The sequence below is a fragment of the Vombatus ursinus genome, unplaced genomic scaffold (genome assembly GCF_900497805.2).
Source record: "Vombatus ursinus unplaced genomic scaffold, bare-nosed wombat genome assembly UNPS02014158.1, whole genome shotgun sequence".
Classification (NCBI taxonomy): Eukaryota; Metazoa; Chordata; class Mammalia; order Diprotodontia; family Vombatidae; genus Vombatus; species Vombatus ursinus.
The window spans coordinates 7,876,123-7,894,374 of record NW_020953936.1 but is presented as its reverse complement, the minus strand read 5'-3'; the positions used below and the strand labels follow the sequence as shown (position 1 = coordinate 7,894,374).

General features: G+C 36.9%; 1 protein-coding gene across 3 annotated transcripts in view; it reads right to left on the bottom strand.

Annotated features, from left to right (window-relative positions):
• The window catches only part of FOCAD (focadhesin), a 351,817-nt gene that overhangs the window by 328,766 nt on the left and 4,799 nt on the right, over positions 1 to 18,252 (bottom strand). For all 3 annotated transcript variants that reach the window (XM_027859022.1, XM_027859023.1, XM_027859024.1), the window contains exon 2: positions 6,191 to 6,276. In XM_027859022.1, coding sequence (XP_027714823.1) covers positions 6,191 to 6,247 — 57 coding nt within the window. In that variant the 5' untranslated portion in view covers positions 6,248 to 6,276. The remainder of the gene's footprint in view (positions 1 to 6,190; positions 6,277 to 18,252) is intronic.

The following is an 18,252-nucleotide window of genomic DNA, read 5'->3' as shown; positions in this document are numbered from 1 at the left end:
AAGTCATTTAATGTCATCAACTTCAGTTTCCCATCTGCAAAATGTGGATAATAATAATAATAATCTTTAACAGGATTAAATGACATATGAAAAATGCTTTGCAAACCTCAAAACCCTACATAAATACTGGCTATTATTTAAAAAGCTTTGGGGGTTTTTTGGTCTCCTTATCCACTTCCCATTTTTAACAGTCAATTGCTACTTAATTCTGGATTAAATTGTTAAAAATCTTTTTTCCTCACTTGTTTTTTTATTTCTTATTGCCTGTTACTAATTCTGATCTTACTTCTGACAAGTCAGTTGTCTGACTACATAGACAGCTGACTCAGGGATAAACCCAAATCAGTAACAAGCCTTTTCTTTTCTTTTTTCACTTTTTGGTGAGGCAGTCAGGGTTAAGTTACTTGCCCAGATCACACAGCTAGTAAGTGTCAAGTGTCTGAGGCTGGATTTGAAATCATGTCCTCCTGACTCCAAGACCAGAGCTCTATCCACTGTGCCACATAGCTGCCCCAATAACAAGTCTTTTCCTGAGAGTTCAAACATAATCAATCAGCAGAGAGAGCGTGGGGCGGGTGGTGATGCTATGCTATTGGGTGTTCAATATCAACTCTTCTGCAAGAAAGTGTTCGTGATATAAAAGGCATGAGACTTCTTGTGTAATCTACAAGCCTCTCATTCATTCTTCCTCAGTCATGCCTTTCCATATACTTCCCTCTATCTTCATCTTTTCCAAATTTTACACTGAAGTCACCAAATATCTGAGTACATATACTGATTTAATTTAGAGCAGGTCTTCTTAAACTTTTTCCACTTGAGACACCTTCAGCACTTCTTAAACTGTGGGTCTCAACCTTTAGTGACCCACAGTTTAAGAAGCTCTAATTTAGAGCATTTTCTCAAATTCTTCACAGAATGCTTCTACCTCTGTAATTGAGGTTAGTGTATAATCTATAATTATTTTTATAGGAGTCTTTTTGCAAATACTTTGCATCAAGACTTCAATACAAAATGTCAGCTGTGCAGGTATCAATCACTAGAAAGAGGCTGCCCATCCCTTTCCATGCCTCAATCTACCTCCAATGTCCTAGACCTAGATTGTGGTTTTGGTAGACACCTCTCTAAAGGAAAGCTCTGGACTTTGGGGCAATGACTAGAAGGTTGGCCTTCCTTCTTTTCATTTTGTATCATCTTTGACTCCTCACTCTCCCTCACCTCCCACAGGCAGTATGCCAATCTTTCTACCTCCCTATCTCTTTGATCTGTCCTCTCTCTACTTTCACAGCCCTCAGCACCTCCTACCTGGACTATTGCAATAGCTTCCTATTTAATCCCCCTAACTCAGGTGTTTCCCTTCTCCAGTGTATCTTCCACACAGATGCCAAAGTGACCTTTCTAAAGCACAAGTCAAATTACATCATTCTCTTATTCAATAAACTCCAATCACTCTCTAATGATTCAAGCATAAAATGTTATTTTTTCTCTATCTCATCCTTTCAAAATTTCTATTTCTCTGTGTTTTATAGTATCCATAATTAGTAGAGTACTAGATTATATAATCCACAAATAAGTAAATATATATATATTAAGGGTGTGTGTTTAACAGTGTTTTACTGATAGAAGTTCACAATCAAAAAAATTTGGAGGGACAGCTAGGTGGTGCAATGGATAAGAGCACTGGCTCTGGAGTGAAGAGGACCTGAGTTCAAATCCAGCCTCAGACACATACCACTCAATAACTGTGTGACACTACTACCCAGCTATGACTACACTAATGAGGGCCAGGCTACCTGACTCAGGTTGGCCTTCCTTCCTGTTTGCTTTCTACTGGAGTCAGGGTTTATAGAACATGAGAACCTAAGGAGTATAGATAATTATTCTGGTAAATCTTTCTAAAATGTTAGCATATTTTCCTTTTTCGGCAAATGTAATATCATGATCTTAATTCAATTTGTCAATTATGTAAGATCCAAAGACTTTTTAGTGATCTCAGAATGTGACCACAGCCCCTTTCTTACTGTTAACTGTTAGGGCATGGGTAAAGTATTTCTCTATTGTAACTTAAAGGGACTGAATTCAAGGGAAGAGGACAGGAAAATTTAAGAATTATGCAGGTACCTGTAGGCACAGCTTTGGACAGAACCAAAAAATGTCGTGAAAATTATGAATCTTAGTCAGGAAACTAAGCACATCTTTTATCCCAAAACATATGCCATCTCACTCCTCAGACAGGAAACAAGAATTTAATGGAAGCACTAAAGAGAAGAGTTAAGCTTTAAAAGAAGAAAAGGCAAAAATCCTATGCTGGCAAAAGAATCAATATAATGAAAGTTCCAGTGTTAATGGTACTCAAAATGAAAGCTAAATGGCCCCAAGGGACTAGATCCAAAGGCTAAGTTAGGTAGCAAAGTCAATACAGCACCCAGCCTGGAAAACCTAAACCCTAAAGTTCAAATCCAGACTCAAATACTACCTAGCTGTGTAACCCTAGCCAAGTTACTTCACCTCTGTCTCAGTTTCCTCATCTGTAAAATAGAGATGATAATAACAACAGCTTACAAAAATTACTGAGGATCAAATGAAATTATAATTGTAAAACACTTGGTGTCTGCTTCAGAGTAAGGGCCATATAAATGTTAGCTATTATTATCTAATTAATTATCAGAACTACAGGGGAAAAAAAGTCATGTTTCAGATAAGGGTATAACTAGCCTAGTAAAATCACTTCAGACCAGAGACAACAAACACACTGCCCACAAGTCACCTGTGGCCTTGAGACTCCCTAGTGTGGCCCAAACCAGATTAAAATGTAATTGGAAAATATTTAACAAAGTAAACAAAAATACAATAAAACAAAGATAATGTTAATATATTATTTTATAAGTCAATATATGGCCTGCAAAGACCCTTATGTCCAGTTTAGTGGTCCTCATTTCTATATGAGTTTAAAGGGCAGCTAGGGGGTGCCAGGCCTGGGAGTCAGGAAGACTCATCTTCCTGAGTTCAAATCTGGCCTCAGACACTTCCTAGCTGGGTGATCCTGGAAAGGCATTTAACCCTGTTTGCCCCAGTTTCCTCCATCTGTAAAAATGAGAAGGAAGTGACAAACTACTCCAGTATCTTTGCCAAGAAAACCCAAAATGAGGTCACAAAGAGTCAGACAAGGCTGAACAACAACTTTAAACAAACCAAACAAGACAGAAAGGGGTCACGGGAGAATTTAAGACTTCCAAGTGCAAAACCATTAAGCCTTCTGAGAAAGAAGCAAAAGGAGGCAGATATGAAGTAGGAACTGACACTCGAAGAGGAATTTCTAGAGACTGATAGGGAATCACTTTCTTCCATTTAGGAAGTCAAGGACCAAGGAAAAATCTAATACTAATTTTGCTGCAGAAAGGAAGTAGAATAGGAGCAGCTAGTTGGCACGGTGGATAGAGCATCGGCCCTGAAGTCAGAAGGACCTGAGTTCAAATTTGGCCTCAGACCAAACACTTGACACTTACTAGCTGTGTGACCCTGTGCAAGTCACTTAACCCCAATTGCCTTAAAAAAAAAAAAAAAAAGAAAGGAAGTAGAATACAACCCAAGATCAGAGATGGGACTAAGAATAAAAAAAGATCTAAACTCTTCAACAGAATGTTAGCTCGTCAGGAAAAGGCCTGTTTTGTTTTAGTTTTTTCACTCCATTTTTGTCTTTTCATCGCAAGTGCCTAGTATACAGGAGGTGCTTAATAAATGCTTGCTGAAATGCATTAGACCTACCAATGGTATCAACACAAATCCCCTTAGTGTTGAGAGTCAAAGAATCTTGGGCTGGATTACACCAAATAGAACAACAACCTAGAAGCAAACAAATATAACAGTATCCAATAAACCCCAAAACTCCAACTACGGAGAAAGAGTTCCCTATTTACCAAATATTTCTGGGGAAATTAGAAAACAGATTGGTAGGAATTAGCTTTAGACCAAAATCTCACACTGTATACTATAATAAGCTTCAAATGTATTTGTGACCTAAATACAACAGCTCACATCAGAAAAAAAAAAATCATAGGAAAAGAGGGAATGCAAAGCCATGGCTGGGAGACTTCTTAACCAAACAATGGACAGATATGATCACAAAAGATTTATTTAAAGAAAAAATTTCCGATTACATGTTTTGTTTTGTTTTTGCAATAACAAAATCAGTGCAGCTTATGTCATAAGAGAAGGTGTTGATTGAAGAGAATGCTGCAAGTACCTCTGATAAAGGAAGGTATCTAGGATATGTAAGGAATTGATATATTCTCTAATAGTAGATCAAAAGATATGTACAGAGAGTTCTTAAGAGAAGAAAGGCAAATATCCACAATCATAAAAAAATGTTCAAAATCATTTATAATAACAAATGCAAATTTAAAATATATATGAGGTTCCACTTCAAAACTATCAGATTGGCAAACTGGGCAAATAAAAAAAAATTATGACTTGTTGGAGATGTGGGAGGATAGCAAAATTAACATACTTGTGTTGGTGGCGTGAAATGGTCCAACCATTCTGATAAGCAACTTGTAGCTATATTGCAAAAGTCACCAAGCTGTATATTCCCTTTACCCCAGTGATACCACTACTAGGAATATTCCAGAAAAGATCAAAAATAGAGAGAAAGGAGCCACACACAGAAAAATACTTAAAACAGTACTTTTTGTATTTTAGCAAAGAACTGGAAACAATTTGGGAACCTATCAATCGGGAAGCTGAATAAACTGTTGTGTGTGAATGTAATAGGGAATATCACTGTACCATAAGAAAGGATGAAAGGGATGAATTCACAGAAAACCTGGGAAGCCTTGTCTGAATGTTACTGAGAAGAACCAGAAAAACAATTTACACAATAGTCATAATATTAAATAGAACAACAATGAAAGACATTAGAATTTTGAGAAATCCTCTGACCAATTATGGCTTCAGAAGACTGATGAGAGTGTGATTTTTTTCTTCTTAGCAGAGGATTCTAGGTGTGCAATGAGGCAGATACTGTTAGCTATGGCCAATATGTATATTTATTGTTTATTGTACTTTTCTATATAAGGAATGATACCACAGGGGTGAAGGCAGGGAAGAGGGGCAGTCATTAAGAAGTGACAACACTGTATTTTTTTAAAACAACAAACATTTTTAAAGCTCTTATTATGGCAATGCCTAAGAACAAATAAAGATAAAATAAATAAAAAGGAAATAAAAGTTTGCATAGTTGTACTATTTCCAAAATAATAAAAAACAAATGAACAACAGCAAAACAGAACAAAATCTGGGCATTCCATAAGTTGCATCTGGGCTAAATTTTACTTAATTTGGGATAAGAAATGCACCAACAAAGTTTTTCTCTCCTTATACTTTTGATTCCTTTACAAGAAGGCTAACTCCTAAGCCAGAACAAAGAGATGGGTCAGTGAAAAGGATCTAGGCCCTATTTAGATTACCATCACAGGCCTTAAAGATTTCTTTTACTTCCTCAACGTTTTACTATTTTATATTTGTTCATTTACTTATGGTAACTAGAAACAACCTTTAGAAAATCTGAAAAGGGCTGCATGCTTGTTATGGAGGCAGCAGAGTAGGAAGACAAGTGTAACCTACACCCCCATCTGAAGAAAATCAGAAAGAACTTCAGAGAGAGAACAGGTGGGAATAAAAGACCTCACAGAGAAGAAAATATGTCACCTAGGACCAGTAAAACACTGCACATGGTCTCAAAAAGGATCATTTTGAAAATGAATTCTTTTTGTATAATCACAAATATAGAATATAAGACATTAAGATAAATCTGAACTCAGTTCTGGATATACCATTGAAGTTGTTTTTTTGAAAAAGAAAAAGTCACCAATAAATAGCTACTTATTATTTAATTAGAACAAAAATGTAAAAAAAAAAAAAGCCTATTTGGAATAAATGTGAATTAATCAAGGTTGTAGTGGGTTAAGAAGGAAATTGTGATATAACAAAAGAGTCCAAGGAAAGTGATCTTTTTAAGGTAATTATTTCCTTAGGTAGTACATTTCTAATGAATTATCTCATGACTTTGGTTTTGGCTTTTTATTTTTTTTTAAAAGAAATGTTCATAAGCAGGGCAAAACTAGTTAAAAGTCAGAAATTCAGAAGTTTTATTAACATGACAGTGAAATTTACAGGCTGCTAACAAGATAATTACCTGTGACTGGATAAGGGAATTAGGAAACTCAAACCTTTTCCTTATATCCTCTGACATTTTTGCTTATCATACAAGATAGAAAGAACCTGCAAAAGAAAAGAGAATACTTATTAGTACTAAAAATAGAATTCACAGCAAATTAATTACCCCTTTGAGGAAAAACCCACAACCCTAAATTAATAAAGCAATTCATTCAGGAGACACTTAAACACTTGAAGCAAAATGTATAACTCTTCAGCATATTCTGTGATGTGCCCTTTCTTATTAACCACTTAAGTGTTCCAGTGCTGTGATTAATGAATGCCAGTAGAATGCCAGTAACTCTCTAATACTCTCTAATACTAAGTAATACTAAAACAGAAACATTGAAAACGAAAGGGCCAGCAATACATTAAAAAATAAAAAGACCAAATAACAAAATTAAAAAAACAAAACAAAAACTTTTTAACTTCCACAAGACTAGATGAGGTAGAAGCATTTCATTTTCATGTAGACTGAATTCCTCAAATTTCAGAGTCAAATTCTCACTTTGATAACTAACATACCTACTGTTTACAAGACAAAAAAATAAATCCATCTCCTGCCACCATGTCTTTGCATAGGCTGGCTGTCCCTTTTGCCTGGAAAGCTAGCCTTCCTTACTTTTTCATTTTGGAACCAATAGAACCCTTCAAGGCTCATCTCAAATGCTATCTTCTGTAAATGCTTTTTTCTGATTTCTCCCACTCCTCTCCCAATGCTACTCCTTTCTTCCCTGTTCCACCTCTACCTGAAATTACTTTTGGTACATATTGTTCCCTATCCTCAATATAAGGTAAGTTCCTTAAGAACAGGGCGCTTTTTCTTTTTGACTCTCTATCCCAAATGTCAAGCACAGTGTCTGGCTTATGAGCAAACACTTAATAAAGGCAGGATGAATTTTTCTACCCGTCATTTTAGTGGAGTCATTACTCCATCAACCAATGTGGATCACAACCCCTACAATATCTTATCATCTTGTACTAATCTTCTCAATCTTTTAACCTAAAATTCCTCCATAAAAGAATCTACTTAATTGACTGAAAAACTTCCTTCCTTTTATTCCTTCAGTACCTTAAGGATAACCCACACTTTCAATCTGTTGATTCTCATCACTACATTCCTGGTCCACTCCTCCTAATCATATACTTCCTCTATAACATCTTTTATGATACTTCTTATGTCCAGGTCATCCTTGGCAGAATATTTCATCTATTTACCCCCATTATGTAGGTTTCCATTGCCCTTTGTGTTGTCATCTGCCTTTCAAAGGAAAATCAAGATATCAATCTTTAAATACTTATCAACTAGTACTAAAAATGCAAAAAAAAAAAAAAAGTGTGCCATCCTCAAAGTTTCGAGGGCATCTAGGAAGTTTGCTTATACACACACACACACACACACACACACACAAATCTCTTGAAAAAGGAAGGAAACAAGTGCCTACTATGTGCCACTATGCTAATCCAGGAGGAACACAGTACCTACTGTGTGCCAGATACTGTGCTAAGACCTTTACAAATATCATCTCATCTGATCCTCACAACAACCCTAGGAAGTAAGTGCTGTTATTATCAGAAACTGAGTTAGAGAGGTTAAGCGATTTCCCCAAAATCACATAGCTACTAAGTGTCTGAGGCTAGATTTGGACTCTGGTGTTTCTCGAGGTCCAGTACTCTATCAGTTGAGCTCGGTCCACCTAGGTGCCTGATTCATATAATCTTACCTCTGAAAGGAACCAGAAAGATCATCTATTCAGTAGAGACTATAACATACATTAGAGGAAAGAATAACCACAATTAATAATCATAAAAGTGAATGTAAATGGGATGAGTTCAGTCACAAAATGGAAGCAGATAGCAGAATGGATTAGAAACCAGAATCCAACAATATGTTGTTTACAAGAGACACACTTGAAACAGACACATGCAGACTTAAAATAAGGAGATGGAATAGAATCTATAAGTTAAAAAGGCAGAGGTAATAATCATGATCTCAGACAAAGTAAAAGCAAAAACAGACAATTCAAAGAGACAACCACTGAAACTACATCTTGATAAAAGAAATCACAGACAATGAAGTAATATCAAAAGTTTTTATAGCACGTTTTTCTGATAAAGGCCTCTTTTCTCAAATATAGAGGGAACTGAGTAAAGTTTATAAAAATAATGATAAATTGTCAAGGGATATGAACTAGAAGTTTTCAGAAGAAAAAAATCAAAGCTACCTAGAGATATATTTTTAAAATGCTCTAAATCACTATTGATTGGAGAAATGCAAATTAAAACAACTCTGAGGCACTACCTCTCACCTACCAGAAATGACAAATGCTGGAGGGGAAAACTGGACTGCTAATGAACTGCTGGTAGAGTTGTGAACTGGTCCAACCATTGTGGAGAACAATTTGAAACTATGCCTAAAGGGCTATAAAATTGTGTATATCCTTCTACCCAAAATACTACTACTGGGTCTGTACCCCAAAACGATCAAAGAAAAAAGAAAAGGACTTATATGTACAAAAATATTTATAGCAACTTTTTATGGTGGCAAAGAACTGGAAATTGAGGGGATGCTCATCAATTGGGGAATGGCTGAATAAGTTATAGCATATGATTGTGAAGTAGGACTACTGTGCTATAAGAAATGACAAGGAGGATGATTTCTGAAAAACATGGGACGATCTATATGAACTGATAACAAAGTGAAGTAAGCAAAACTAAGAGATCATTGTACACAGTGACAGTAATACTGTAATGATCAACTGTGAAAGACTCAGTTACTCTGATTAATATCATGACCCAAGAAAATTCCAAAAAAACACTATCCGCTTCCAGAGAGAATTGATGAACTCTGAGTGCAAACTGAAGTATAGTTTTCTCTCTTCATTATTCTTCCCTTTTTGTAATATAGTTAATATGAAAATATGTTTTGCATGATTTTACATGTATAGTTAATATCACATTGTTTATTGAGTAGGGGAGAGGTGGGAGGGAGAGTCTGAAACAAAAAAAAATTTTAAGAACATTAAAAGTAAATAAATTTTAAAAGAAAAAAGAAAAAGAAATATATAGGTATATTATTTTCTAGTGATGATATTAACTAGAATTCAATTACAAATAAAACTCAGGTAGTTGGAAGCCCTTTGTCTTAAGTAGCTAAAAACATCCCTAATCTGTCTTATTTCACATTATACAATCTACAATTTTTAATATACAATTTTTTCATTTTGGTGAATTATAAAGGATGTGCCTTTCAAAAACGCAAATGTAGATTACAGGTCAGCCCTATATAATATTTAGCTGGGGAGCAGCAGCAAGGGGGAGGAAAGGTGGTAGAGATAAGAACAAGCCTTAATTATTTCAGTGTGTTATGGTTTGGGTTTTTTTTTTAATACTCAATTGGCAGCTCTTATGACAGCTACCCTCCTAATGTACTATATATCCAAGAACACCAAAAATTCAGCATCATCTTTCTATGTTTTATACATAAAGAGCATTTTTTATACACTAACACACAGACATAACATAGAAAACATTCTACATCTCCTCAAAAGAAAAAGAATAGAGTCTGCAAACTTTCAGCCAATGATCTTGACTTCAATTTCTAGAAAAATTCTGGAATATATCATTATTAAGGAAATAACTAGTGAACATCTAGAAAAGGAAGTTAATTAACAGTCAAAAAGAGACAGCATGGCTTTATCAAGCACAGGTCATGACAGATGAAACTTACTTCATTTTTGACAGGGTCATTAAGCTACTAAATTAGAGGAGTGCTGTAGACAATCTGGCTACATGTTAGCAAAGTTCTTAATGGTATTTCATGTATCCCATATTACTTCTGTGAAAAAGATAGAGAAAAGTGGGCTAGGCAGCATGGAATCATATGGAATATGAGCTGCTTGAATGGCCAAACTCTAAAATTCATAATTCAATGTCAAATTGAAAAGAAGTCACTAGCAGTGCGTGACAAGGATTTAAGCTTGGCCCAGTACTACGTAACATTTTTACAATGACTTGGATTCAGGCATAAATGGCACATAGCAAATTTGGAGCTGACACAAAGCTGGGAGGACAGCTAATATACTAGATAATTCCCCTATCACTGATGACAGAAAAGCTTCAAATGTGAGTCCAGTGACAGAATGTACATGTGTCATCTGGGAATAGCCTACCTCAATTCAAATGAATTCAATTCAACAAGGGGCAGCTAGGTGGTGCAGTGGATAGAGTACTGGCCCCGGAGTCAGGAGGACCTGAGTTCAAATGTGACCTTAGACACACAGACTTAGTAGCTGTGTGACCCTGGGCAAGTCACTTAATCCCATTGCCTAGACCAAAAAAAAGGATCCAATTCAACAAATAATTTATAATACCTACTATGTGCAAGGCACTGTTCAGAGAGGCTGGGGGGGGGGGGGGGTAATGACTTTTCTGCCAACGCAACTCAAGAACACTACTAGCCTGCCCCTTCTCCCTCCCAATTCCCTGGGCACCCAGGAAGAATAAGCAGTTCCTACCCCAGGTAGGACAAGGCAGTGAATCACAGAGGCATAGTGGATAGAATGCCAAACCTGGAGTTGGGCAGCTTTGAATTCAAATTCAAATTCAGACATTTATTAGCTTATGTGATCCCAGGCAATTCAGTCACTCTATCTGAGCTACTGTTTATTCATCAATGATAAGGGGAAAACAAAAGCATCTACCTCACAGGGCTACTGTACTGATCAATGAGAGTACATATGGAAAGTGCTCTGCAACAAGTTAAGATGAAGAGGAGATGGTTCCAATGGTTATTATTAAAGAAATACCTAGTGAACATCTAGAAAAGGAAGTTAATTAACAGTCAAAAAGAGACAGCATGGCTTTATCGAGCACAAGTCATGACAGATGAAACCTACTTCATTTTTTGACAGGGTCATTAAGCTAGTAAATCAGAGGAACTAAATGTTCACTAGTTAATTCTTTAATAATAACCACTGGTACCATTAATAACATTTCTCTAGTAAATTGCAGTTACAAAGAGCTTTCAAATACATTATTTCATAGGATTTTTACAGTAACCATCTTGTGAGGTAGGTGCTGACATTTTAGATGAGGAACCCAAGCTCAGAGATGTCAGATGATTTGCCCCATGTCACATAGCCACTCCTGACTTCCCAAGTACAATACTCTTTCCACTACATTAAGCTGAGACCTCTAGAACTATGACTATGTGGCAAAATTACCAAAAAAAAAAAAAAGCAAAAGCTATTACCTTGAATTTTTATTTGTTTTCTAAATCTATATCCCTCCAAAAGCCAAAAGAAGTTGTTCTCATCCAATATATTCAACACTCTTCTCCAAATTCTTTCTCATAATCTATACTCAGCCTCAGGTATCAGTAATTTTAAACAGTGCTTCTGAAGCACATAGAGTGCTTATTTTAGCGTGTCATAGACTTTACATAGCATATAAATGTTAACAATAAAAATTAATAATCAAACATAGTTAATATTATTAAATTAAAATAAACAATAAATGATTAAAATTATGTTGTGTTTTAATACTGTATTGGATTTTAGATCCTAACAAATTGTTGAATTTGGGAAGTCTTTGTGCCTAGTTTTCTGTGTTTTCCAAAGTCTATCACACCTTCTGCACAACCTCAATAGAATAGAATTTCAACACAGGCAGTGAATGGAACATGAGAAAACACCAAACAACAGCAAAAGGGCATCACAGAATCTCAAAGAACTATTTTCAGCAACTAAAAGCAAAGAAATGTCCCAGTTAAAATTATTCCAGGTTGCACCAGCTATCCATCAGAACCACAATCAGCTGTGTTACCATTCTCCCAGTCACCCAGGTTCACAACCATGTGGCTATGGGTTTAGGGGGAGTGAGGAGTCAATCAGTTACCAAAACCAATTGTTATCTCCACAACATGTATGTCTCTTTCTCACTACTTAAACGGCTACCACTTTACTCCAGCTTCTTATCACCTCTCACTTGTACTACTGCAATAGGCTTCTAATTGGTCTCTGCCTCCAATCTTTCCCCTCCCCAACTACTCTTCCCTCAGCTGCCAAAGTCACTTTCCTAAAATGTAGGTCTAACACTACAATTCATTTTACAGAGAAAAACCAAAGGCCTGGGAAGAGTACATGAAACAGTATCAGAAAACTTTAAGGCAAAATTTCATGGCTCCAAACAAATCATCCCTTAATACTCAAAGAGGGAAAAATGTCACCATCTATATTTATCTGTCTAGTCCTCTTTTTAAAAGGAGCAACCCATTAGAAGTCCTTAATTATTAGTGAAGGATTAAATATCACGCCTCTGTTCGGCATTTAAAGTACTTCACAATGTGACTCCAAAGTACCTTTTGAGATTCATTTCACAATTACTCTTCACAAACTGATCTTCAACATTACATCTCTCATCTCTCTGACTTTACATGGCCTACTGTACGGGATACCACTCTCTCTCCTCACCATCCCTTCTTAGAACGGCTTCTTTCAGAACTCAGTTCAAGTGTTTAGTTCAAATCCACTTGGTACATGAAGCTAGCTGCTTCTGAGCCCACCAGTATCTAGAGTCTTCCCTCAGAAAATTACCTTGCATTTTTTTCTATATATACATAAGTATGTACATGTCTGTCTCAATAGAATGTAAGAAAGCAGGGGCAGTCTCATTTTTGCATTTGTATTTCCAGGGCACTTAATATATGTTAGTTGATTGAACAATAGTACTTTTTGTAATGTTTTTCACCCTGATGGGAGAAGCAGCATGGGAATACAAGATGGGGAAGAGGATGACAGAAGAAAGGTTTTAAACATAAGACTTGGGTGGAAAAGCTGGAAGTGTTCATTGCCTATCACAAATTGTATTTGGATCAGCAGGCCTTCTGCCCCTTACTTCTACTCCTAACCAGTGTTTCTGTTCTTGATTCTACTTTAAATCAAAATTTACCTTCAACTTCCAACCTACTTTAACTCCCAGTTCTCTATCCACAATTAGCCACATCCCTGGGCTCTTTAAGGAAAAAGTAATCTATACTCTTGAAAATCTATAGATCTGTTCACCTTTCAGCCCTAATTTCCACTAAATTCTGTCAAATGAGAGGCCACATGCTTACAAATATAAAATTTCTAGATATTCTGAAGCCAAACTTGTACAGCAGAAGAGAAATTTTTTCTGTGTATTGTTCATAATGCAAAATTGGGAGTGGGGAAAATGAAATATATATAAGCTTTTTAAGGCCTCCTTTAAAGCCCAGATGTCAAACACACTGTTCAGGGCTGCATACAACCCACAATAATTCCTAGTATGGCTGAAACAATATTAAAATGTAATTGGGAAATTTTTTTTAAAATAAAAACTAAAAATAGACACAGATGAAGGTCCATTTTAAAACTAAGTAAATATGCAGCCTGCAGGGAGCCTTAATGTCCAGACTGGCCCATTTCTGCTTGAGTTTGACACTATTACTTTAAAACACTGTATTACTTCAACAGATCTATGATTTCATCAATACAAATACTTTACACCTCCAACCAAACAGATCTCAACCCATAAACACCTTCTTATCCTAGGCAATTTCTGTTCTTTTCTTCCCATAAATCCTATCCAGGACCTATCCAACAAAGCCAAAGGCCTTCCTCTAATCCAGGCAGTTTTTAACCTGGGGTTCACAAATTTGTTGGGTTTTATATATACATATATATATGTATGTATGTATCTGTGTATATGTGTATATGTGTATATATGTATATATGTATGTATGTATATATTTTGATAACACTATGACACAGTCCCATTTTACTATAACAAAAAATGGTAGTTCCTAGCTCATCTGGTTTCCTTCAGCTACTCAAGCACTGTTTCTGGTGAACAGAAACCCTAAAGCAAACTCAGTGATACCCACAATTCAACAGCAAAATACTTGGCAAAATTTATACTGACAGCTTTTATTATTGCTTACTCCATACTTACTCTACTGATCACTTGCCCACTTCTATGTCAGTTACCGAGATCAATCACCATAGGCTCCCAAATCTTCATCCTCCATACTCTGTTTACTCTTAGGCAAATTCCCAAATTTGACTTAGGCCACCAAGTTACTTCCATCTACCTACTTATATTTGGGTAATAACTACCTCTCCTTCCATTTTCCCATGCTTACAGCACCCAGAAGCTTCCAACCCCACCATGGGAGGAAGGGAGGCTGGGGAAGAATGGGAAACCACTACATTTGATGTCACAGTCCCTGGCTTTGAATCCCAGCTCTGCTAATTATTCTGTATGATCCTAAGTAAGTTACTTTTCTCTCTGGATTTCAGTTTCCTTATCTGCAAATTGAAGAAGTAAACTAGATCTCCAAGGTCTGTTTTAGTTCTAAATCTATCTTACTAAGCATTGAAATCATTTGTTCCCTTTTCTAAACATCCTTTTAAAAATAAAATCTTCCCAAACAAGGGGCAGCTGTCCTTTCTTTACCTCTCAGCCCACAGGGTCCATCCACCAGCCTGACACTCTCTGAGGGAAGAAAGAGAACTCAATTGGGAAAACAGCTTAACAAATTATGACACATGAATGTAAAACTATTGTGCCATAAGAAATGACAAAAATGAGTTTCAGAGAAACCTGAGAAGACATATATGAACTGATGCAGAGAGAAGTGAGCAGAGGAACTAAGAGAACACATGCAGTAAGAACACTGTAAAGATAAATAATTTGGAAAGACAAAATAATAATGACCAACCACTATTCTAGAGGACCAATGATGAAGAATGCTACCCACTTCTGGACAAAGAGGTGAAAAACTCAAAATAAAAAAATGAGACACATTTTGGACATGGCCAGCATGGGAATTTGTTTTGCTTGACTATGCATATATGTTACAAAGGTTTGGTTTTGTTTTTTTCCCTAATGGGACAAAGATGGTGGAAAGAAGAGAAAAATAAATACTTATTATCTCTTTTTTAATTTTCAAAGAAAAAGACTGCTTTGCCCTTGCAAGGCAGCATACTTTTTAGGAATAGGGGCACTTGTCTTCTATGGCAATAATGAATCTTCAAAGAAAATTAATCTGAAGAAACATGGTCTCAAATCCCAGTTATAACATGCATTACCTTTGTGGCCATAGCCCAAATACTTACAAATCATCAGTTTTGACAGAGTTGTAGGGAGGGAGGTGCTTTTTAAATGTTAAAGGACTAAAGAAATACACATTTTATTTATTCCTGGGCAAAAAATGTTAAGTGTTGCATCTCTTTAAAGTAGAAGCACCACACAGGAAGGCAAGAAAGGGCTGTTTCATCTTTGTCTCTACAACTAGTACCTAACATGTTATAGGTGTTCAGTAAGTGTTTATTGAATGGGGTAGTGGACAAGCTGGAAGAAAGCTCAGAGGCCATCTATATAGTCTAACACCCTCATTTTACAAAGCACAGAAACTAGGGATCAGAAAGATAAAAGTGACTTGACCAAGGGCATTTATTTTGTACACACCTATACACATATGTGGAGGCAGCTAGGAGGCTCAGTGGATAGAGTACTGTGCCTGGAGTTAGGAAGACTTGTGTTCAAATTTGATCATGGACTCACTAGCTGCGTGCCCCTGGGCAAGTCACTTAACTCTGTTTACCTTAATCCACTGGAGAAGTAAATAGCAAACCACTCCAGTATATTCGCCAAGAAAACCCCACCTGGGGTCACAAAGAATCAAACACAACTGAACAACAATATATGTATGTACTTTTGTCTCCTCCAAAAGAATTTAAGCTCCTAAAAAAATTAATTTAATTTAATTAAAAAAAAAAAAAAGAATTGAAGCTCCTTTAGGGCAGGCACTATTCATATTTGTCTTTGTATCCCGACTGCCCAGCAATGTGTACCAGCACAGCTTGCTGATTGCCAAGGGGGAAAAAAGGACTCTTGTAGGTTGTGGAAGTACTTGATTGCCAACACTTTGTCAACTTTCTTTCAGGTGGCCTGACTCTCTAACCTACTCTCAAAGGGCTAAGTAGTGTCAAAGGCCTCTCTAATCATTCACTCTTTTCTCCTTTCTCACTGAAGTCTGTCCATTCAAGGTTAGAAGCATCAATTTAGAAGTCCTTTCCATCATAGTTTCTTCCTTATGCTCAGATCTCTCAGATCAAAAAGGATGGTGATCAGCTCCTTCACAGGCAAAGACCTCATTTTGGCTACTTTCAGCCTCTTCCCTCAGAGGTCTCTGGGAAACACCACTCATCTACTCTTCAGGCTCACTCCTTCAAGCCACATTTACCTGCACCCACTTTGTTTGCTCATGTGCCAATTTTTAACAGGCACTAGCAAGGACTCCCAAGCTCTCAGCCTCCATCAAAAACTGTAACCACTCTCTCATCACTCAGAAAATGCACACTCATCTATCTACACACACAAACATGCACAAGCATACATACCCCCAAATACAACACATCTCTTTTCCATACTCCTGTATTTATAATACATAAGCTGGCTTCCAACCACCTCACTGTCACATACACCAAGTACTCTCTATGTCCTGTGAAATAGTAATCATTTGCTCCCCTTTCCAACTACCCCCAAAATGGCAAGAAGTAAGGAAAACATTGCATAAGGGGCAACACCTGCAACTGTCTGCCCACCTCAGTACACTCCCACCACCCCAGTATTCTGACCTCAGAACTTAGGATCATCGGACAATAGAGTTAGAGTGGGAAGGGATATCAGAGACCATCTAGTTCAACTCTATTATTTTATAGATAAGGAAACTGAGGTCTAAGGACTTCAAATTACTTGACCTTGCAATCTCCCATGAGATTGACTGGCTTTATCCTCCCATCTTCTCCAGCCTTTGACACAGTACATGGCACACAATAAGAACTTACTGAGTGAATGATCACATCACCTTAAATCTATAATGCTTGCTGAAATTTTATTTAAAACATCAGGCATGTAGCCAAACACATCTACCCTTGTTGTCTGTCTTCTGTTCTCTAGGAAGGAGATGTCGTGACATGCAAGTAAACTGGATTTAAGTGAGGGAGGGCTATGCAGTCACCAGCCTCACTTTCTCCTCCAGAGCCATCAGGGTCCAATGGCAAGATATAGATCAGGTTGACTGAAGATGGCCCCAAGATTCAGTGGGAGACCATGGCCTTTTTAAGCTGAGGTCTTTCCCAGGTCTCAGTTTGTCTGAGGCATCACCCATTCAGTGATTAAGACTAGGTAAGAAATGAGGCAAAGAATGGCCTCTTTTACCTAATTAAAAAAAAAAAAATCAATCCCAGAGAGGAAGATCCTCTGGGTTTCTGGTCCTTGTAAATGGAAAAAATTGGTAGAGGAGATACATCAATAGGGCAGGAAAAAACTAAAATTAATTTATGAATCTAACACTTAATCTTGTATATGTGCCCAAAGGTTAGTAAAGGGAAACATACTGAGCCTCTCCCCTCTCAAATTCATTCTCCACTGGGCTACCAAAGTAATACTCTGAAAGAAAAGGTCTGACCATGGTCACTTCCTAAATCAATAAATTCCAGTGGCTCCGTAGTACCACTGGATCAACTACAAACTCTTCTGTTTAAGGATCTGAAATCCTTTCTAAGCTTTATCTGATCTACTTTTGCAGCCTTCCCCTGCAGCTGTCCCCTTCCCAGGATCCACTGTCCAGTCAAATTGGCTCCCTTGCTGCTCCTTGCCCACAACATTACATCTATTTTCTCTGTTTTGCACAAGCTGTCCCCCATGCACTTCTTCACCTCTCCACCTCTTGAATGAACGAGCAGTTATTAAACACTTACATGCTAAGTACTGTACTAAACAATGAAGAGCTAGTACATATGTACTTGTATGTGTGCTTGTTACTTCCTTGGAAACGGGAGCTGTTTCATTTTAGTTTTTGTGCCCCGCCCCCTTGGCACATAGAAGCATAGTAAATGCTTATTGACTGACATATAAAAGCAAGTAAAATAACAGTTATGAGTGTTGTTTACATAGCTTAGATTCTGAAGTCCCTTCAAAAATTTGATTGCCAACACTTTGTCAACTTTCTTT